The sequence below is a fragment of the Dendrobates tinctorius genome, unplaced genomic scaffold (assembly GCF_039654945.1).
Source record: "Dendrobates tinctorius isolate UK_male_01 unplaced genomic scaffold, ASM3965494v1 ptg000028l, whole genome shotgun sequence".
NCBI classification, from domain to species: domain Eukaryota; kingdom Metazoa; phylum Chordata; class Amphibia; order Anura; family Dendrobatidae; genus Dendrobates; species Dendrobates tinctorius.
The window spans coordinates 57,489,504-57,513,282 of record NW_027361696.1 but is presented as its reverse complement, the minus strand read 5'-3'; the positions used below and the strand labels follow the sequence as shown (position 1 = coordinate 57,513,282).

The following is a 23,779-nucleotide window of genomic DNA, read 5'->3' as shown; positions in this document are numbered from 1 at the left end:
AAGTCTCCATGCCTACACTCCTTTGCTAATCCATATAAAAATGAAAAATTTGCTCGAGTGTGCTCAAAGCCATATAAATAAACCACATAAGTTTTAGGATTCTGCTTCATTGGATAATGAGACAAAATTGGAACTTTTCAGGTCTGCAGTTTACTATAGTAAAGCATGGCAATGGCTCTGAAATGTCTCCAGTGAAGCATGGTGGATGCCTACAGCTAAGCATCTTTAGGGGCTCATTAAAGTCTATAGTGAAGCATTCCGGAGGCTCAGTGATGTCTACAGTGAAGCATGGAGAGGCTCGGTAATATCTTTAATGAAGCATGGTGGAGGCTCAGTAATGACTACAGTAAAACATGGTGGAGGTTCAGTGATGTCTACAGTGAAGCATGGCAGGAGCTGTTGATATCTACAGGGAACCATTGTGGGGGGTCTGTGATGCATAGATTGAAGCACGGCAATGGCTCTGTAATGCCTACAGTGAAGCATGGCAGGGACTTGGTGATGCCTACAGTGAAGTATGGCAGAGGATCAGTTCAGTAATGTCTATAGTGAAGCATGATGGGAGGCCCAGTGATGTCTAGATAGAAGTATGGTGATGTCTCTGTGATGCCTACAGTGTAGCATGGTGGGGACTTGGTGATGCCTACAGTGAAGCATGACGAAAACTCGGTAATGTTTATAGTGAAGCATGGTGGAGGCACAGTGATGTCTACAGTGAAGCATGGCAGGAGCTGGGTGATGTCTACAGTGAAGCATGGTGGTGGCTCATTAATGCCTAGATTGAAGCATAGTGATGGTGCTTTGATGCTTACAGTGAAGCATGGCAGAGAGCATGGTGATTCATACAGTAAAGAATGGCGGGGGGCTCAGTAATGTCTACAATGAAGCATGGCAGGGGTTCGGTGATGTCATAGGTGCTGTTTTGCTTCAGCTAACAATGAAAATTTGCAAAGTGTAGTGTCTGATGGATTCAATCAGGTATCAGCAAAACTTAGGAAAAATAATAATTCCTTCTGCAGGGAAATAGTTCACACACTTTACTCCAGCACAAAACTTTAATGCTAGAATTTTACAAGCGATTTTACAATTTTTCTATATGTAACAGAATGATTAATACTAAACTGATTATAAATAACAAGCAAAAATCTTACAAAAGCAGTAATAAGACAAAGAAGAGAAAACTCAAAGTTCTACACTGTTGTACTACATAAATTGAAGCTCCACAGATCAGATACTGATGGCCTAATAATAGCTATCGTTTCAGATGACTTTTAAAAAAATGCTGTCCTGTGTGCGTACACAAGGAGTTATACCATATTTTGCCATTATATGACTTTTATTCTGCATTTTCACCAAAGTTCCCCTTTTCAGGGTCTATCTATACTTTTAGTTGTCTCTGAGACAGTGGGTGGAGACTTATTGCTATGTTGTCTCCCATGTACAGCACACACAGACATGAGTGATTCCAGTTCTCCTGTCTCTATGTAAAGCATGTTCAGAAGCAGTAATAGCATGGGAGACATCAGCAGTACTGAGCAGTGTAGCTGTGAATCCAGATCTGGGTTGATATAAGACATTTACTGTTAGTTAACAGCTGTGCCCCTTTATATCTCTCTACTTTTCACCCTGCTTCTCAAATCTCTTCCATTCACCATAGTGGATAATAGCTGTTTTTGGGGAAAGCTGAGTTTAAGAGACGGAGGGCAGAAAAGGTGTCTTTGCTTGTACTATTGATTTGTACAAAGTTTGTTGAAACAACAGTAAACATTTAACATGATATTTGCATAGTAGTTCTGTAGGATAAAGAAATAACAAAACTGATCAGTGCAAAATTTTGGAACAGCTCACAAAGGAAGAAAATGTAAAAAATATTTGGTTTTCAAAGAAAATTTTTTTGTTATAAATAGAAGCTCAGAGAAAAAGGTTAGGAATCTTTTATGCTTTCATCTCTGCATATGTATCATCAGACTTGAAGTGCAAACCCTGCAAGATAAAAGAGATGTTTTCTAGTTCAAAAATATTTGTAAAAAATTAAAAAAATATTAATTTGACACCGTGTGGTAGGTATGGTGCTGGCGAATATCAAATTACTTAATTTTCTAACTTTTTGTAGATATAAACATAATAAAATAATATTTTTTAGACCTAGCTATAATCCACATTCAACATTCTTAATATATTATATTATATGATACTATATTATATTATTTAGTAAGTATTGTATATTCATATTCTTACAATTGCTCATTTTGCCTTTCTACCCAGTTAGTTTTTCTTTTTTCCATTAGGTCTATGACATCATGTTCATGTGATGTAAAAAAGACTAGCTGAATTCTTCTAAGCTCTATGTAGAAATTGGAAGTCTCTTTTCCCTGCATGAGTCATCATTAGAACTACATTTCTAAATCACTACATTTAGACAGTAGAGAATTTTCTGTTATATTGTTGGCCTCTTTAGCATATACTATACTGGACTCACCATATATGATGATTCTTCTTTTGGTTGCTTGACCTGCACAGTCAATAGAAAAAGAAATAGAAATAAATATATCATATTTAGTAAATCATTTCTAGTTAGTTTTTGCTATATCTACCAGTTACTAAGTTGGCTATCAGGGGTTGAATCAGAAGATAGACAGCAGTTTTAATTGACATTTTTATGTACCGCAATTCCTTTTTTTGTGCTAAGTCATATATCTCCACAAACCGTCACCTTGCCGAGCACATTTTCATAGACAGGGTTTTCTTCTTGTGTCTTTTCTGCTGAGTCTGGAGAAGGATTATAAGGACATTGTAAAAAAAAAAGTACGGGATCCTTTATTTAAATACTTCCTTTTTCTATTGACCCCCAAAATTTTGTCTCTCGACCTCCATCAGTGTCACATTTGACAACTGTAATGACTTTTGCACCGAAAAATTTGATTTCAAATTGACATGACGGCAAAAAAAAAAACCACGGGAAAGCTTTGACTTGCATGAGGTTGGTGCAGCACTCAGGAGACTTGTCAAATTTACTTGGAAGTCTCCTCCCTTTCTAATAGCCTCCTCAATGATCTATGATAAATGGCATAAGATAAATATTGATCTATGCTAGATAAACACTAACGGTCTATGTGTGCTCCTGATTGATGTAGAATTCTCGCGTGAGAACATATGATTGGGCATGTTGAAATCCAGCATGTCCAATCTTTTTTTTTTTGCAAAACCTATGAAAAAATGTAAGGTTGTCAAAAAATTACACTGTAATTTGTATTTATTTATTTTACTAGCAGCACTTTACAGACATTATCGGCACTGTCCCCATTGGGGCTCACAATCTAGGTTCCCTATCAGTATGTTTTTGGAGTGTGGGAGGAAACCCATGCAATCACAGGGAGAACATACAAACTCCTTGCAGATGTTGTTCTTGGTGGGATTTGAACCCAGGGCTCCAGAGTTGCACAGCTGCAGTGCTAACCACTGAGCCACCGTGTTGCTCCATTTGCCTATGCACCTTTAGTCTTTTTTATCACAATGCTTTGTTTGAAAGCTAAATTCCCACCCTAGTTTACAGCAGAAGGAGGCAGTAGTGAGTCCAACTACTACTCCACTCAATATTTTTTATTTAAAGGAAACTTGACATTTGATTCATGTTGCGTGATTCAAGGGCAGTATGAATCAGTGTCCGGCTCAGTCATTTCAGCCAGATATGTTTCACGTTGGAAGACTGTGGCATTTCAGAGAAAACATACATTTAAAAGCCGGCTTGAGTGAATATACCATGAGTCTGGTCTCTGGAGGCTTCTCTCCGCCCTCCTCTGTGTGATTGACAGGTCTCTCCTTGTACACACAGTAAGAGGCTGTCACTTATCGGAAACAGAAGGTGAAAACTCTCCTAGGACTTGTGAAAACCACCAAACCGGACGCTGACATGCTGCCCATGATTTGGGTAAGATAAGTACGATATCAGGTTCTCCGTAAAGCGAACCTGTCGTCAGTTTTGGCCGATATGAGATACGGCCACCACCTTTCGGGGCTGATATACAGCCTTTTATAATCCTGTATATCTGCCCCAAACCTGACCGGAAAGAGAAGAAAAAGAGCTTGTATTATACTCCCCTTCGGGGCTGTCCGGTCTGAAAGGAAGTCGATGTTCTTGGTCCGGGGCCTCCCATCTTCTTACAATCGCTGCCATCCTTCTTGCTGCACAGGTGTACTTCAAGTATCTCAAGTATTGCAGTGTGCATGCGCCGCGACTCTTTGACCTTTACCGGCGCATGCACACTGCAGTACTTTTCTCTGACCTCAACAAGGCAGAGACGTATGCCTGGGCTGAAGTGCGATGCCAGGATGACTGTGTGGATTATGTAGGGACGGGTCAGCCACATGAAGCAAGATGGAGTGCGGCGATTGTAAAAAGATAGGAGGTGCCAGACTAGGATTAACGACACCCTTGGACTGGACCGCCTCAAAGGTGAGTATAATAAAAGCTCTTTTTCTTCTCTTAACCCCTTCGCACCCAAGCCTGTTTTTGGCTTCGTGACTGGGCCAATTTTTTCAATTCTGACCAGTGTCACTTTATGAGGTCATAACTCTAGAACGCTTCAACCGATCCTACTGATTCTGACATTGTTTTCTCATGACATATTGTACTTCATGATGGTGGTAAAAAATTTTTGATATGATCTGCACTTATTTTTAAAAAAATCAAAATTTGGCGAAAATGTAGAAAATTTTGCAATTTTCAAACTTTTAATTTTTATGCCCTTAAATCAGAGAGTGATATCGCACAAAATAGTTAATAAATAACATTTCCCACATGTCTACTTTACATCTGCACAATTTTGGAAAGATAATTTTTTTTTTTTTAGGAAGTTATAAGGGTTAAAATTTGACCAGCGATTTCTCATTTTTACAACAAAATTTGCAACACCATTTTTTTTATGGACTACCTCACATTTGAAGTGAGTTTGGGGGGTCAATATGACAGAAAATACCCAAAAGTGACACCATTCTAAAAACTGCACCTCTCAATGTACTCAAAACCACATTCAAAAAGTTTATTAACCCTTCAGGTGCTTCACATGAATGAATGGAATATGGAAGGAAAAAATAAACATTTAACTTTTTTTCACAAACATTTTACTTCAAAACCATTTTTTTTTATTTTCACAAGTGTAAAAAGAGAAAATGAACCACAAAATTTTTTGTGCAATCTCTCCCGAATGCGCCAATACCCAGAATGTGGGGCTAAACCACTGTTTGCGCACACGGCAGAGATCAGAACGGAAGGAGTGCCGTTTGACTTTTTCAATGCAGAATTGGCTGGAATTGAGATTGGATGCCATGTCGCATTTGGAGAGCCCCTGATGTACCTAAACAGTTGAAACCCCCCACAAGTGACCCCATTTTGGAAATTAGACCCCCCCATGGGACTTATCTAGATGTGTGGTGAGCACTTTGAACCCCCAAGTGTTTCACTAAAGTTTATAATGTAGAGCCGTGAAAATAAAAAAAATCATTTTTTTTCCACAAAAATGATCTTTTAGCCTCCAATTTTTATTTTCCTAAGGGTAACAGGAGAAATTGGACCCCAAAAGTTGTTGTCCAATTTGTCCTGAGTATGTTGGTACCCTATATGTGGGAGAAAACTACTGTTTGGGCACACGGTGGGGCTCGGAAGGGAAGTAGTGACGTTCTGAAATGCAGACTTTGATGGAATGGTCTGCGGGTGTCATGTCGCGTTTGCAGAGCCCCTGATGTACCTAAACAGTGGAAATCCCCCACAAGTGACCCCATTTTGGAAACTAGACCCCCCAAGGAACTTATCTAGATGTGTGGTGAGCACTTTGAACCCCCAAGTGTTTCAGTAAAGTTTATAATGTAGAGGCGTGAAAATAAAAAAATCATTTTTTTTCCACAAAAATGATCTTTTAGCCCCCAATTTTTATTTTCACAAGGGTAACAGGAGAAATTGGACCCGAAGAGTTGTTGTCCAATTTGTCCTGAGTGCGCTGGTACCCAATATGTGGGAGAAAACTACTGTTTGGGCACATGGTGGGGCTCGGAAGGGAAGTAGTGACGTTCTGAAATGCAGACTTTGATGGAATGGTCTGCGGGCGTCATATTGCATTTACAGAGCCCCTGATGTACCTAAACAGTGGAAACCCCCAATTCTAATTCCAACCCTAACCCCAACACACCCCTAACCCTAATCTCAGCCCTAACCATAACCCTAACCACAAACCTAACACCAACACACCCATAACCTTAATCCCAGCCCTAGCCCTTACCCTAGCCCTAACCCTAACCCTAACCCTAGCCCTAACCCTAACCCTAGCCCTAACCTGTGTACCTGCTTTTTTTTTCTTTACTTTTTTTTATTTTTGTGACAAGATCGCTGCTCTGCGATCTGACTCATAGTAACGTCACTTCTCCTCTGATCTCACACTGACAGATGATCAGAGGTGAAGCAGCGTTACTATGTGACAAGATCGCTGCCTGGCACATAATTTCGCGACTTCTCCTCTGATCTCACAATGACAGATGATCAGAGGTGAAGCAGCGTTACTGTGTGACAAGATCGCTGCCTGGCACATAATTTCACGACTTCTCCTCTGATCTCACAATGACAGATGATCAGAGGTGAAGCAGCGTTACTGTGTGACAAGATCGCTGCCTGGCACAGCTGTGCCAGGCAGCGATCTAGTCACACAGTAACGCTGCTTCACCTCTGATCATCTGTCAGTGTTAGATCAGAGGAGAAGCCGCGTTACAATGAGTGAGATCGCCGGGAAACAAGCAGCTTTCCAGGCGATCGCTCCCATTGGCTGCTGTGACGTCGACGTCATCAGGACCTGAACCAATCAGGTCTCGATGGCGTCGGGGGTCCCAGCATGCATTGTGCACTGGGATCCCCGCGTTGTAAGGTATGTGGGGGTCCCGGGGGGCACAAAACCGCCGACAGTAGATAAACGTCGGCGCTGCACAAAGCCCAGCAAGCGCCAACGCTTATCTACTGTGGGCGTTCGGGAAGAGGTTAAAGGTCGGGTTGGGGGCATGTATACAACATTATAGAATGCTGTAGATAAGCCCTGAAAGGTGGTGGTCGTTCCTCATAGCGGCCATACCTGGTGACAGGTTCCCTTTAAATTCTACACACTGAATAATGTAAACCTTAATAATGACTGATACATTTTTGAAGCTGAATGCAATGCTATAACTATTAGTACGCCCTTACCTTTCTCACGCCTTCGGCAAAATTTTCTGTAGAAAAATATACTTCCAAAACTACTTGACCCAGCAACCAAGACAATAGCAAGGGTTGGTCCAATTATAATTTCTCTTAGAGTCCAAGTCTTGCTAGTTAGGATCTCTGCACAATAAAGGAATGTAATTATTTTAATTAGAAAAAGTATAAATATAATGTGCATAGTGTAAATTAATTAACATATTTGTTTCTCTTTAAGGAAAGTGGCCTCCATTTCCTTTTTCCTGTAACGTGAAAGTAAAATCAGTCGATTCTCACCCTTCCCGGGTCCACCACCAGCTCTAAGCCAGTGCTTTGATTGCAGTGTTTTGGCTGCAACCAGTCAACAGCTGACAACACCTCTGCAGCCAATCGCTGAGCTTACATCGGCAAAACAACTGAACTTATCCGCTGCAGCCAATCACTATGTGAGTTTTTGACATGACTTCACCGCTAATCAAAACACCGAGATCCTATGCTTGACCCAGGGAGGGTGAGTACTATATGATTCTGTTACAATACAATGCAGGAGAAATTATTTGGGGTCTACTTTTCTAAAAAGTGGAATATCCTTTTAAAATGCTAAATAATAAAGAAATTATTTAAATATGATTAGAAAAGGATGATTGATTTTCTAATCTCTTTTATCCACTGGTAGCTTGAATTAAATGAGGCTTTGCTACAATACAACAATCGAGCTGAACTGTAATACCAGACACAACCTGTGCACAGATGTGGTGCTGTTTTAGAAAGTGAGCAGCCATACTTTTCAAACCTTACACAAGCTCAATACCCAACTACACTTACCTAATACTCATAAAAAAAATGATAGAGTAAAAACAATCTATAAATCTACCTGCAGTCACATTCACATATACAGAGTCAGTAGCCGTGCGGAGAGTCACCAGGTTCCTCACCACACACGTGTACAGTCCTTGGTTTTCAATCATAGTATTATTAATATTAAGTTTATTGTTCTTTTCCTTTAACACTGTTCCATTGTGCTTCCATTGGTAATCAGGAAATGGGAAAGAATCAGCCGAACAAGTCAACGTGACGGGAGAACCAGGGCTCACAAATACTGGTCCTTCTATGCGTACCGTATCCGGACCATCTGCAAAATAAAGGACTCGCCACAATCAGTACTGTGCTGTCAAGGACAGCCATGTTGTCAGTAAGGACAAACACTGAAAATATAGTCTAAATACATTCACAACGGTTACTTACAGACCACAGTGATTGTGTAGGGATCACTGTAATCCCTACTGACTAGGTTCTGAGCGTCACACCGGTATTCTCCCAAGTCTTCTCGTATAATACTGAAGAAGGTGAGAGTCGTGTTATCTCCAGATAATTTGGTTTCAGAGGTGATGTTGACACCATTCTTGGTCCACCTTATTAACATCGCATGTGAGGTGTGACAAGTTATGTAGAATGTCTCATTTTCCATGAATTGGGAACTAGAGGATATGAATTTGGGTCGAGTGACTGGTTCTGTGAAAAAAAAGAACAGTGGGGATATAACTAATATGGAGAAACTAGTTTCAGGTTATTGTTTATGCAAATTGCCTCTGAGAGTAAGAGGACTTGAACTTTAGCACCTCTTATTGAAAGTAGCAATCCTAAAAGTCCATATTAACCATTTAATGAGACTTGCCACATGACATAAGCTAAAAGCCAAACCTGGAAATCTGTTTGAAGACACGTGTTTTGGGGTTTTTGCTCCTTTTCAGTGCAAAAAGGAGGCCTCTCATACAGCCAAATAAGATCTCTTGCTTTACATTGTGGTGGGGAAAATTTAAATATGCAAAACACCTCTTCACAGAGGAAGAGGACTTTAAACTCTGATGGAACCTACCGGAAGTAGCAATCCTAAATGTCAATATTGACATTTAAATGAGCTTTGTCATAGAACTTAAGATACAGTAAAAGCCAAACGAGCAACTCTATTTGCAGACTCGTGTTTTGGGATATTTTCTCCTCATCAGTGCAGAGCAAGAGGTCTGATTTTGGTGGATGAGAGACCTCTGAGAGAGATCTAAGTGGTAACATCTCTCCTTATGTGAGGAGACTTATAGGCAATGCAATTCTCGTCTAAGAAATTAAATATGCAAATTGTCACTTCGAGGAGGATGACTTAAACTCTAGTGCCTTATATTGGAAGTAGCAAACATAAAAGTCAATATCGACCCTTAAACTACCCTTTTCACATGACTTTATATAAAAGCCAAACAAGACACTCGAGTTGTAAATATGTGTTTAGGGATGTTTGCCCCTCATAAGTGCAAAGCAAGAAGTCTAATTTAGATGGAAATACTAAGGGGTAATGTCTTTCCTTGTGGAGAGTGTCATGCTGGTCTAAGGAGGCCACTTCCTATAGGTGGCACTTGAGTTCAAGTATTGTTACTCTCTGAAGAGGAAATTTGCTGAACCAAGTTCCAGGTGCATCTTCTACATGTTCCTTTCTTGAGCCTTGCTGAGCCACACAAGGTCTGAGCTGCAATACTTTTGAAATTTTGCAAAGTCCACATTTCATTTCTCCAGTGCCATATGCATGAGGTGCAATGTGAGCGTGTAACATGAGGAAAGATGTGGATGGTAAGTGATACCCACCATAAACTGTCAGAGCCACAACTACTATTTCTGATGAGTTGTCTGTCTGTATCTTCACTGTATAATTCCCCTCATCTGTAACACGAAGATCTTTGATGAGTAATGATCTGTTTTTAAAGGCTGAGAACCGATCGTTGTACAGCGGTCCGGGAACTAATGCAGAACGACCACCAGGAAAATATGCCAGGATATGATACTGTTGATCAGGTATTGATCCTTTATACCAGATGAAACCCACAACTGTCTCACTAATGCCGGTAATACTCAGGGTGACAGAACCATTAATAACTGGATACAGAGGGATCGACTGGATTATAGTCACGCACCTGGTCAGATCATTTTGGTCAACAGCTAAAAGACAAAAGGTTTTTTATAGAGAATGGGTCATAAAGTCATCGATAGAACTATACAGAAAGTTATTGATACTTTTTTGTTCATTTCAGGCAAAATTGATTTTTACTATTTTTTCTGGGTTGTATACTTTTATATGTATATGTGGCGCCCCCAGGAATATGGCTGCCACAGTGGCATTGCCTTCCTCCAGGGAGGGTGATGTCATGCTTGGAATCAAGGAAGGGTCTCTCTAGCAGTTATTCATTTACATGCAACACGTTCCCACTTCAGGCCAGCAGAGGGAGCTCTGAACCAGAATTGGGGGAGGAGCACGCTCTGAGGGCCAGGAGGGAAAATAGTCAGTTAGTGTGAGGAGGGCAACGTGTGTACATGCGTGGAGAGAAGCTGGAGGTTGAGCTGAGGATAGAGAGCTCCCTCCCAGTGAGAGCGCATGATATGGAGCCTGGTCTCCACGGTTGTATGGATACTGAAGGTCCTGCAACAGAAACCAGAGGAATAGGAAGCTGTAAATGCTCTATTCCCACCTAAGACTCGGAGGCACAACAGCGACCGGTGAGCCAAGAGAGACAAAGGGCTACAGCTGTCTGCCATACGAGGTAGTTCTAAGAGAAGATAAGAAGGAGGAACTTCAGTGTAACATAGTACTGGATGTACCTCAAGCCAGCGCTAGGAAGGAGACTACACAACCCATCTGATAGAGAGATCTCTGAGTTGCTTCCAGGCTAGCCTGCTCCTTTGCCATCTGTAATCAGGACCCTGGACTGCGTTTGCCAAGTAAAGGTAAAGAAACTGCACCCTGTTGTGTCCTTGCCTCCTTCTTGCAACATCCTCAGCACTGCTACACCTCTGTGACAAACACTGCACCTTCTTCCTAACCCTTTATCTTCACTGCCCTGGGACTACAGCCCTGTCTGTGGAGGGCTACAACATCATAGCTGCACTACACCATCAGTCCCAGAGGATCTGCATGCAGCGTCGGCTTAACATCTTCATTGCCGAACACCACAGGTGGCGTCACGAATCATTCATTCATAAACTTTATACCCAACTGAATCCCTTTTACATGGGTGCCCAGGGCCACGGACCGGGTCACCGCTGCTGTGACATTCCCATCTGAGAGACCGGCCCGGTACCGAGTACCCCACAGCCCTGGCTAGGGCGACCCATATACTCTTTAGGCAACTGTAGCTTTATATTAGCTGTAATTCATCAAGAAATGTTGTGTTTAACCTGCATATTTGTTTTTCCTCTTCCATCTGTTGGTTTATATAAAGTTGCATTTTTTAACTCGATACTTACTGGGTATTTGCCCCCCTTTCCTGTTGCGCACCCACAAGATATTTTCTTTAATCACTGCACTAAGAGAACACAAGTGGATCCCAGTCTTCCCTTTTCACCCAGGCAGGCAAAATAGAGGTATAAGTTGCACCTCCCCTAATAATTATATTAAAAAGCTGCATATATTTTAATTAATGGAAACAACTTGTTAGAAATAAGTGTTGCTTCTACTCTTTAGGCATTTGCCCATCTTTGCTGACTCTAAGAAATCTGAATTTTTAGGATTTGATTCCCCCAACCTTTCGCCATTTTGCTGTGGCGGGAAAGAGCTAAAAACAATAAAATATCATATTCTCGCTGCCAGCTACTGGTCTTCCAATCCTTTCCTAAAGTACCAGCTCTACCTCTGGTATTCTCTTCACTCTTCCCCGTTATGACATGATAACGTACGTCGAGGTCCAGTTGGTGCCGTAAGAGCCGGCAAAAAATTTAGAGAGGGCTGAAGCTAGAGTTGGCTCCTTCAGTAGCGAGCGGTGGACCAACAGGGAGCCTTGGGTAGGTTGCAGGAACAGGTGAAGGGCTAGGTTGCTATGATTTTTTTTAACTGCTTGCAGAGCATCAGTTTATTATACTGCTGGAGTTTGAAAACCTCAGAGTTTGAAAAATTGGTGTTTTTTATTGGCAATTTAGGCCTATTTGATTTGTGGAAAATTTGATATGACTCTGCCAATTTCAAATTTTGGTAAATTTGCTCATCCAAATATCTTGTTGGAAAAAAATGATTCTTTCTCCATCACCAATCATTTCATTTTCCACCACCACTTTCTCCCTACCTCCCATCTCTTGAATTGGTCATTCACTCTCAAAAAGTACTTACCTTTACTGATAGATCAAATTACATCAATGGTCTATCAAATTAATGAAAAAACTGAAGGAGATAGAAGCAGAGAGACACAAAGCAAAACATCTGGGTCTTCTAGTGGCTAAAGCTGAGAGGGCTTCTATGGACACTAGTCTTGACACTAGCCATTCCATTTAGCAGTTCTATGGGAACACTTCTGTTTTCCTTTTTACCCTACAGGATATAGCCTGTAGGCATCTTGATTGCATCCACAGAATAGCTCATGGCCGGTGAAGCGAGTAGGCAACAAAGAAAGTAACAAGTTGGGAAAGAACCAAAGACAGAACCAACAAATGGGGTGATAAACAGATCAAACCAGAAGATCTAAATCAGAGATAAAACCAGAAGGCACAAAAAGGATTAATCAGTCCAAGGTCCATTCCAAATAGTAGTCTAATGGGTCACTCAACTATGAGGAGTCTTTAATAATATTTGCCTATTTACACTTTCCCCATCAACAGCAACCCTTGCATTCACTATGGACTCACTATGCACCTACTATAGACAAAGTGTCGGGGGACTATTAATAAATATACTGCTCAAAAAAATAAAGGGAACACTAAAATACCACATCCTATGTGATAGGCATCAAGTTCATGCCTCTGCACAGGAGGGAATTCAAGCCTTGCCTTCTGCGGTCTCCCATTCCCCTCCGGCCGGAGAGGAAGCTGCTCAGCAGAGACATCGGTCCCAGCACATTGCCCAGGCTAATGCTAGGTGTCTGGTTGCTCCTTCTGGCTCTACTATTGTATCATGTGTGAGTCAGCATCAAGCAGACGCTCCTGGGACTAAGTCCTGCTTTTCCCCTGTTGAGCATGCCCGTGGGACGACCTCTCATTGGTGGTCGGAGGTCACGTGCTCAGTTCCTGTTGCTGCTCCGATTGGACCACCAGGAAGGTCCCGGAAGGCTGCAGCTATAAAAGGTTTGCATGGCCATCGGGCCATGCGCTAGTATAGAGACTTGTTGCTAAGTGGTGTGTTTGATGATGGATGTCTGAGACTGGTGAATGACTTATTATATTTCCCCTCCCTTTGATACGCTTGTTTGTAGGGTTTAGGGTTCTGAGTCAGCACTGAGTACTGGCACTGCCTAGCGCCGCAGTGCTCTCAGCTCCATTGACATATTAGCGCCTGAGGGCGCCATTCAGCACACGGCACCACGTTTCCGCAGCGTCTGTCAGAGTGCGCCATACGCAGATAGTGCGCTTTCCAGCTCGAAGCTGAGGCTGGTTAGTGGCGTCCGCCAGTGCGGCGCTGTACACATTCTGTGCGGTAAGCAACTGTCTGCTGCACCCTGTGACAGTTAACGGGGCACAGCGTACCTTAAGGGTATACCCCTGGCATAGCAGTAGCGGTTCTGTGCGCGAGTGGGTCTAGAGGGGTGCTGACCCTGTGTCTTGGAGCAGTGTTCTGTGATGTCACACTAGCGCTCTCCTCTCCGTAGCCTGTGAGGTATAACAGGTTACGGCCTCTATGTCTGCAAGGGTGGACTCTGTGCAGTAACAGAGTTCGTTCCAGTTCACACTGGGTCAGTGGTTACCCACCGGTGTTCGGCTATCCTCAATCATATCCCATCCGTTATTGTCCAGCAGCAGCTAACATCTCTGCACGGTGGACCCCGGACTACAAACGCACCTAGCCGCTACGTATATTTAATTAGGTGCGTTCCACCAGACTGTAACACTATGTTTAAGTATTCCCTTTATTTTTTTGAGCAGTATAGGTCCTTGTGTAGAAAGTATGGTCGAATGAATGACCCTGCCACTAGTCAGAGAACAAGACCTAATATACAGAATGTATACCTAATTTAACTAAAATATAGAATTTAATAACAAAATTGTTACTGTGATTGGCACTTACAGGCCACTGTAAGTGTGTAGGTTTCATTGATATGATTCTGGGCTTCACATTGATAATCTCCTGAATCTTTTTTCTTAATACTGAGAAAGATGAGAGTGGAGTTATCTCCAGATAATATGGTTTCGGGAGAGATGCCGGTACCACGCCTGGTCCACGTTATGGTCTTAGCATGTGAGGTGTCACAAGTTAGGATGACCATATCATTTTCCTTGGGTTGGATGGTTGAGACTGTGATTTGAGGTTTAGTGACAGGCTCTGTGAATGAAGGAACAAGAACGTAGGAGATGATGGTCATATATAGAACTAGATCTAAAGTAGAATTTACTGTAACTGTTAATTGTCCACGACCAGCTAATGTTCGGAAATAAATAAAAGTGGCCAAGCACATCAGAACTGGGTCAGCTTAGGCCCCTCTCCTAATTTAGAAAACATGCACACTATGATGAACCAAGTATGGTGGGTTATTTGGAAGAGCTTTTGGCTGAATGCTGGTTGACAGCTATTCGAAGGATATGGTCAATTTTACCGACTGCATTTAGGATCCATCTAAAAATTGTTACATAAAAATTTGAGGAATGCTGTAAAATAAGAAAAGTAATAGTTCTCCAATCCTCCAGCTGATCCTCCATCACACAATTCTAATGCTTACTAGCTCTCCTATAAGGGTATGTGCATACGTATTATTTGGTGCTGCGGATTTGTCCCCGTGGATTTTGTAAAAATCCGCAGGTAAATTTCAGGTCAAAAGACCTGCGGTTTACCTGCGGTTTATCTGCGGATTAGCCTGCGGTTTATCACCTCTACAATGGAGTAGATGGTAAACCGCAGCGGAATCCGCAGAAAAGAAGTGACATGTCATTTCTTTCTGCGGATTTGAAACCGCATTAAAACCGCGCGGAAAATTCAGCAGCATGTGCACAGCGGTTTCTATTTTACATAGAGTAAAATGGTACTGTACAACACAGCGGATTCTGCTGCGGACCCGCAGGGCCAGAAACGCTGTGCATCCGCATCAAAATCCACAACGTGTGCACATAGCCAAAGTCTTTCATGGTTGATCAGGGCAGGAAGCACTGCAGCCAATCACTAACTGAACTATTGATGTTGACCAGTGCAAAATGATTGGCTGAAGATATCACATGTTCCCATTTGGGTGGAACAGAAAGTACAGAGACCAATAGGGAACCTATCTCAGTGACCCAGGAAAGAATAGAATATGCATTACTTTTTTGCTACTTATTTGTTTTTATTCTCAGTAGTTGGATAAACCTTTTCAAAACAGTAATAACGAGGCATGAAAAGGCCTTAAATGGAATTTGTCACCACGTTATTGTCTACTCCTTATGAAAACAGTATGAAGCAGGGGCAGAGACCCTGATCCCAGTGATATATCACTTACTAGGCTGCATTTTTTATTGTTTATACAAACCATTTTCTCTGCTGCAGATCTACCAGTTCTGTGAATGCTGAGCTCTGTATAATTCCCACCCACACCACTTTAAGGTAGAAAAAAAGTCCCCCCCCCCAAAATAAATCTATAAAAAATTAAAGTTTCCATCTACTTTAGAATAGAAATGGTTGAATCAAATTAATGCAGAAAGGACCACTTGTAGTCTGTACCGCGTGGTCTCCAAAACCTTCATAAGTAGATACTTGAAGCTTGTGCTCTATCTCCTCTGGTCTCCTTTTAGGAGGATTGGAGGACCTCAGGAGGTCAGAGATGTAATACCTCTGAATACCGTATTCCACATTTCATTTTTCCAGTGCAATTGACAATGTGAGTTTGGAAGGGTAAGTGATACTCACCATAGACGGTCAGAGACACTGTGACTGTATTTACAGAGTTACGACTCTGTATCTTCACTGTATAATTCCCTTTGTGGGTGATATTCAAATCTGTTTATCTGTAATGATCCATTACTGAATGCCCTAAAGCCAGCATCATTCAGATGTTCAGGAGTTGTCATGGGACTATCGCCAGGTGGATATGCCAGGATCTGATACTGAGGATCTGGTTTTGGTCCTTTATACCAGGTGAAACTTAAAACTGGCTGAGTAATTCCAGTAACACTTAAGATAACAGATCCATTAATAACTGGATACTGGGGGATCGTCTGGATACCAATCAGTCCACTGGTCACATCCATCGTGAGGATGAGAGCTAAAAGAAAACAAATTCTGACTTCAAGCATTGATCATAAAACAAACATCACCATTTAGAGGTATTCCATAAATGTTCATTTAGGGTTCAGAGGATTTGTACGGTCGGGTGCCTATGTGTGTATTTATGTGGATATTGAATGCACCATTTGGGATCAAGCAGGTTGATATACAGTGTATTACATAAGCAGAAAAGTAGACAAAAACACCGTGTCTGCAAATTCTGGTTTGGCTTTTATCTTAAGTCATATTGCAAGGCTTGTTAAATTTCCTCACTCTGGCATGCCAGGCTTGGCTTGTCACTCTACACATGGAGAAATGTTACCTCTTAGACCTCAATCCAGAGCCCCTCCCCTAGCCAAATCAGATCTCATACTTTGCACTGATGAGGGGCAACACGCCGAAACACTGTGTCTGCAAATTGAGATTCTGGTTTGGCTTTTATCCTAAGTCATATTGCAAGTCTTGATACAGATTTGATTGTGACTTCCAGGATTGCTACTACTTCCAATATGTGGCACTAGAATTCTAGTTCTCTTGCTCTCTGAAGAGACAATTTGCATAATTAATTTACCAGAGGAGCATGCATAGTCTATAAGTCTCCTCACTCTGACATGCCAGGCTTGGCTTCTCACTCCCACAAGAAGAAGAAACGTTACAACTTAGACCCAAGTCCAGAGAATCTCACCTAGCCAAATCAGATCTCATACTTTGCACTGATGAGAGGCAACACCGCGTCTGCAAATTGAGATTCTGGTTTGGCTTTTATCCTACGTCATATTGCAAGGATCATTTAAGAGTCAATATAAACTTTTAGGATTGCTAGGTGGCGCTAGAGTTCTAGTCCTCTTCCTCTCTGAAAAGACAATTTGCATATGCAATGCACAGGGAAAAATACATGATGATTGCGTATGTAACTCATGCGTCAGAAGCCCAAGATGAAAATCTCACAGATTTGCAATTTAAAATGTCACCGGGCAGCATGCCCGAATGGGACTAATGCTAGTCTGGCTACCCACAGTGGTTTCTGCACAGAAACAATCCAATAAGTGAGGTGGAGTCACCTGGACGATTATCAAGAAGTTGACGCTATGCATCCATAGATCTGACCGACGCAGTTACGATCTCGATGCTACATTACACGATTAATTAAGAATAATGATTAATGTGTTACACTGTGAATCTTTGACACATGGGCTAAGTAGATATTGTGCTCTTGATCATGTCTTCCATTACCCATTGATTAGATTGATGTCACTTAAATGGCCAGATGAACAGTACCTCCCCTGAGGATGATAATAGCCATGAAGGGAGTTTATATTATAATGTGTTTTTTCATCCTTCTTATTACTGGGAGAATTTTAGGGTCTTTAAGAAATAAACCAATACAAAAAGTAAATTAAAAAGTTGCATTTATGTAAAAGCAGACATCACTCTCTATCAAGTTAGCAAGTTATCACTTACTCTTAGGATAGGTGATAACTTGCTAGTCGCTCACGGTTCCATCCCAGGAAGGAGTCATTACAGTGCCTCATCAGAATGGAACACTGTTCAAGGATGCTCGCCACTGCTCCCTCATTGTCAATGGGGGTGCAGGACATAGCTGAGTACTGCAACATCTAAGTTCTGCATATTACCTTCTCCGACAAAATATGCTATTATGTTTGATGTATTATTCCTTAAGTCCATATAGCATCTCCTATAGATACAGTATGTTGAGTAGATGTGATCTACAAGAAGGACACATTGTGTACAATAAAGGGTATAATTGTGTAGAGTCCTCTACTCAAGACACCCCTCTATGAGCCGGATTCTAAAACCTCTAGCAAAGGGCAGATCATGCTTTGGCAGACCCAGCCATTTTTGGAAAGGCACATTTACATGACAATTATGTAATACATTCAATGTAATTGCACTTCGTATACTGAGAAAATGCACTAATCAGATGTGATTAAATAAATGGCACTGATAGATCTACTGCTCAAAGGGTCACCTCTTCAGGTCGTGTTCGGTAAGTATGGCCGAGAGAACACATAGACATCACACTTAAGTGTCAGGTTGATATGGCATTGTTTCACAGATGGTGAAAAAGTCACGGTCTCTAGGAGTACGGTCAAATCATCCATCCGCACGTCTGAACTTCTGTATTGTCAATTTACGCAAGACAAATTTTATAAAGCATTTCAGATTAGCAGATTATTATAACTCTAACAACATTTCAAGGGTTTTTGCCAAGATATGAAGTTATCCCCTAAACATGTTGCAATGTTTTCCCCAGACAGACTCTGTCTGAGAAAAAAAATTGGACATGTGAATGACCCCAAAGAATAACATTGGTCCAAGTGCGATCCAATATTTTGTTGCACTGAAAATACGATTGTCTGCATGAGCTCTTTCTGTGAGTATGACTGCTGGGTAGCCATGAGCGAACCCAAACTTAAAAGTTCGGGGTTCGTACTGGACAGTTAGTGTCTGGTGCTAATGGCCGAACATGGACTTCTCCATGAAGTCAGTTGAAATGTTTGGAGTTCCAAGGGGAAGTACGGAAGAAGAGAGAGAAAGAATTTTCCAGATCAAAAGTTTGGGTCCCCATTGTTTTAAATGGGGTTCTGGTTCGAGTTTGGGTGCAGTTGAAATTTTGGAATAAAGTTTAGGTTGGGTATCAAAACCCGAACTTCAACTGGTCTTCTCATACCTACTGCAGGGATAGAGTGTATCCTCATATCTTAGTACAAACCTTTTAAGATGTTCTGCACATCTGGAGTAACGTTATACAAGATAGTTGGTCACAATGTCAACCAGATATTGCGTTGGCTGGCCATTGATGCAGTAGTGCACATTGTGTCAACCAGATATTGCGTTGGCTGGCCATTGACGCAGTAGTGCACATTGTTCCATTAGTAATATTGGTAGAAGGCAGGTCGAATTAATACTTATAGCTAAGTCACATAGCCAATGGCAGACCATAAATCCAGCATTGTACGTATCTTACCTGTTAGTACAAATCCTCTCATTGTCGATGACGGATTGTTTGGGACGGTCTTTGTAGATCTTTCTTGGAATCGGGAAGTTGCATCTGATGGACGAGCAGCGGCACTGTCTTTTATAAGTTCAGTTAAGCTGTGAACACGTCATAATGTTTTTCCCTATCATAACACAACATTGACAGAAAGGGGGATGTTATAATAAGAGAGTATTTTAAAGTCATTATTTTCAGCAGATTTTTAAGTTTCATATTATTTTGAAACTTTGATGCATTATCAGATATATATCATTTCTGTCTACACTAGATAATCTACTGTTTACTGCATCCCCCTACTGCAATTTATAACAAAAGCCGCATTTATAAATCTGGTATCAGCCTTATTTGCCGAAACAGCCATAATTAGATCACATGTACTTTTTAAAAGTGGCAAGAACGGCACAGAAAGGCAAAAAAGTAACGCAAAGATTACATGCAGCAAAATTTGAAACGTTGAAAAAATACCACAAAAACTTGACATGTACACCAAATATATTAGTGATATACTGTTAGTATTTGTCAATTTTCCACTGGTCAGATCCCCACCGGTCTGTAGAAGTCGATGACTGCAGAGTCAGGTCATTATTCAGACATTCACGCACAAATTCTATCCATGTTTTTGCAAAGATAGAACATGGGCCCATAATAATCTGTAAAAATAACAGCGCTTCAATAAATCCATTTTACTGCTTAATGGACAGGAGATTTTCTTTTTTTTCTGAATATGAGAAAAATGAAAAAAAGACTAATGGCAAAAAGGGACAACACAGACCAAAAATGGATGAAAATTTGACTCCACACAAAGATGAAAATTAGTTCTCATGAATGTTATTGGATATTAACAATATTGGACAAATCGTTGAAAGCCTGCAATATAGTCAATGATTATTCACGATTATTCATGTTTTTCCCATTGACCAGCCACTAGGTGGCTATCTTTTTGCCACTAGGTGACTTTCTTTTTGCCATTAGGTGGCTATGTTGTTGCCCACTGCCTGTTGACGAGTCTAATCTGTCCCAGGCAGCAGATCAGTTGAGCCAAATTATAGGAAGTGGAGTTTTGTCTCTTTTTTCTATGTTTATCAAGTTGTATACAGACATGAAAGAGAGAAGGGCTTTCAGTTGACACCAGAAATGTCATTGGACGATAACGGGAGCAATGAATGATGGCGAATATAAGAAACTAATTTCCAGCACCTAAAGTGCTGGCAAAATATTAACGATGCCGAACAGGCCACTCAAAAAGATTTAGAGTATGAGAATCGGTAAAGTTCTTGGCTGATATCTTGTGCAGACAGACCAATTTTAACTTGTTGAGCAGGATGAAGGGAGCAAGGTCGTACTTTTCGGCAGACTGTGTCGTTATCCTGTTATTCAGGCGCTTCAGAAATTCTGATCATAATTCACCACTGACTGGATGGATTCCAAACCCGATCATCCCCTCTAAACAATTATGTCTTTTAAAGACCTAACAACATTTGAGTATTCCCTCCTCAAAGGCCACAGAAACAGGAACCTAGGAAAGAAAGCATTGTCATCGGTGACAGGATTTGAATAGCTTGTTTGGAACATTAATCTACTTTATCCTCTTATTTATCCAATAACCCATAATGCATATCAGCTGAAGCTGAGAAGAACAACAAGGATACGAGCTACATATACACGGCATCTCAGGTTTTTGCTGTGCACCCCGACAACACTCCTACAAGAACTTCTCTGACCTTCTATTCTGCATCCATAGACAATAGTATGGAGTCAGCGCCTCTGCAGATATAACAGCTCTCACTCTTCTGAGAAGACTTTCTACAAGATGTTGGAGGCATCTATGAGAATTCATATTGAATAGCATTTGTGAGGTCAGACCCTGATGTTGGTGAGTTGATTGGTTCACAATCTCCATTCTAGGTGTTGGATGGGGTTGAGGTCCAGGTCATGTTCTTCCACCATGTCATTATGTACCTTGTACACTGGCACAGTCATGGGAAACAGAAAAGGGTCTTCCACAAAGTTGTTATTAAAGTTGGCCAAGATGGCTGTGTGTTATGGGGTCTCCTCTTTGTGGCTGAGTTGCTGCAGTTCCTTCCACTTCTCAATAATATCACTCAAAGGTGATGGGAGAAGATTTAGGAGGGATGAAGTGTCGTGCATCGACTTGTTACCCCGATGCCTCCTATTACATGACCGCTCTGCACCATCAGTCATGTTGTTCTGTCAGTAAAGACAGATGGCATGATGATGGAGGTCATAATTAGACCATGATGATAGAGGTCAGAGGTTATACACAAGGGTTAGGGGGCAGAAGTTGTACAGGGGGGGGCGAATGGGCCTGATATTATACACCAGCCAATCACCGGGGCAGTGATTGGCTGGATGTCACACACAAGGGGTGAGGAGCAAGATATTATACATCGAGGGTGAAGGGCCAGGTGTTACACATCAGGGATGAGGAGGCAGATGTTATATACAAGGAGGGGTGAAGGGATAATAATAATATTTATATAGCGCTAACATATTCCGCAGCGCTTTACAGTTTGCACACATTATCATCACTGTCTCCGATGGGGCTCACAATCTAAATTCCCTATGTCTTTGGAGTGTGGGAGGAAACCGGAGCACCCGGAGGAAACCCACACAAACACGGGGAGAGCATACAAACTCCTTGCAGATGTTGTCCTTGGTGGGATTCGAACCCAGGACTCCAGCGTTGCAAGGCTGAAGCGCTAACCACTGAGCCACCGTGCTGCCCTGGGATGATGTTATACACTGGGGCAATGGAACTCGATGCTACTCACAGAGGGCAGGCAGGCCAGATGTCATACACGGGTGGGGGTGAAGGGCTGGATGTTATACACCAGAGGGGCAATGGGGCTGGAGGTTATATACCAGGGGGCAGTTGAGCCAGAAGTTATACACAGGGAGCAATGGAACCACATTAACAAATGGGCCCCACAGGTTATACACAGAGGGACAAAAGGACAGATGTTATACACGAGGGGGAAATTGCTGGATGTTATACACCAGGGGAGAGAATCTGGATATTATATACCGGGACGAGGGGCGGGTCTTATACACGAGGGGGCGAGAGGCTTAATGTTATACCGTGTGACAATGGGACTGAATGCGGAACCTGAATTCAATGTTTAAGACAGATGTCCCAATACTTTTCTCCTTACATAGTCTCTGATTTGCTGTAGAGTTATGTTAGGTAATTTTTACACCAGGAGCCTTTTTTCTTGTTCTCTGTGGCTTTTATTTTGGTGCCCAATGCTCATGCTGCCTCCTTATTAAAATTGAAACCTCCAATAGAGAGCGCTCCTGTGGTCGCAGCCTCGCTTTACAGTGTGACTTTGGCTTTTGGTGACTCTCCGCTCCATTCCCCATTTTTTCTCTGCTTGCGCGTTACTTTCCGTGCTTATCTGCTGTACTTTGCCGACTCCTCTGCTTTGTGTAAGTTGTAATATATTTCTGTCCTACAAACGCAGCAATGTGGTTCTGTTGCTTTTCAAATAATTTATTCCAATAATATCAGACTTTTGGGGGATAAACATGTTCTTGTTACTTAGTTTGATATTTATTTATTTGCTTGTAATCATCTTCAGAAAATGCAATTGTGAAATCACCGTTACTACATTGTCCACTAAGTGTCAGCACCATCTGCATACACCCTTCATGAACTACTGGTGAGTGGTGATGTGTTCTCCATGTATTGGTGTCATGTTTTATTGTAATACCCCATGTAGTAATATGAGATATCTGCCGACAAATGATCTATACAGAAGAGAAAGCATTTGTCTATGTTCACACCTGCAATCAGCAGTTCCGTTGGCAGTAACGGTTTTAGGAACTAACAAAGGGAAAAATTTCCAAAATGTATCGGTTGTAAAACTGTTTATTACTGGCATAAAGCTACTTTATAATATTGATCTGCTCCTCCAGTTTCCCACCATGTTATACCGCATTATCAGGGGTATCGGACGCTGAGAGTAGCAGTAAACACCAAGGGGTTAATTCTATGTAAAGCATCTGCCACTGTCATCGAGAACCTCCCGGGTGCTCATTCACCAGGCCATTACTAAGAAAGCATTGTGATATATGCTCTCCTTGAACCAATGAGGCTGGTGTACTTAAATTCTAGCTCAATCTTCTGCCTATGTAAACTGACAGCTCCTCAGTGTCCCTCCTCCCTGCTGAGATCTCACACTGCTCAGTATATGCTGCAGCTGTCAGTCAGTCAGGTAGGCCGAGACTGAATATACTTGGACTCATGATCTCTCTCCCTCTTAGACCTCCTTCACACATCTATGTATCCAGTACGTGTGGCATCTGTTTTTTGTTTTTTTTTCATGGATATCACACATACCTA

The 23,779-nt window shown here is 41.7% G+C and overlaps 2 protein-coding genes across 2 annotated transcripts in view; both read right to left on the bottom strand.

The window, feature by feature from the left end:
- LOC141085010 (cell adhesion molecule CEACAM5-like) overlaps positions 1 to 14,529 on the bottom strand; it is a 139,242-nt gene extending 124,713 nt beyond the window's left edge. The window contains exons 1-5 of the mRNA XM_073569935.1: positions 14,235 to 14,529; positions 9,842 to 10,192; positions 8,456 to 8,722; positions 8,085 to 8,342; positions 7,220 to 7,354 (exon numbers count right to left, since the gene is read on the bottom strand). Of these exons, the coding sequence (XP_073426036.1) occupies positions 7,220 to 7,354; positions 8,085 to 8,342; positions 8,456 to 8,722; positions 9,842 to 10,192; positions 14,235 to 14,529 (1,306 nt within the window). The remainder of the gene's footprint in view (positions 1 to 7,219; positions 7,355 to 8,084; positions 8,343 to 8,455; positions 8,723 to 9,841; positions 10,193 to 14,234) is intronic.
- A 166-nt stretch (positions 14,530 to 14,695) lies between these two features.
- Positions 14,696 to 23,779, bottom strand: part of LOC141085009 (uncharacterized) — a 77,841-nt gene continuing 68,757 nt past the window's right edge. Inside the window, exons 6-9 of the mRNA XM_073569934.1 lie at positions 23,148 to 23,260; positions 19,387 to 19,514; positions 16,083 to 16,395; positions 14,696 to 14,780 (exon numbers count right to left, since the gene is read on the bottom strand). Coding sequence (XP_073426035.1) covers positions 14,696 to 14,780; positions 16,083 to 16,395; positions 19,387 to 19,514; positions 23,148 to 23,260 — 639 coding nt within the window. The remainder of the gene's footprint in view (positions 14,781 to 16,082; positions 16,396 to 19,386; positions 19,515 to 23,147; positions 23,261 to 23,779) is intronic.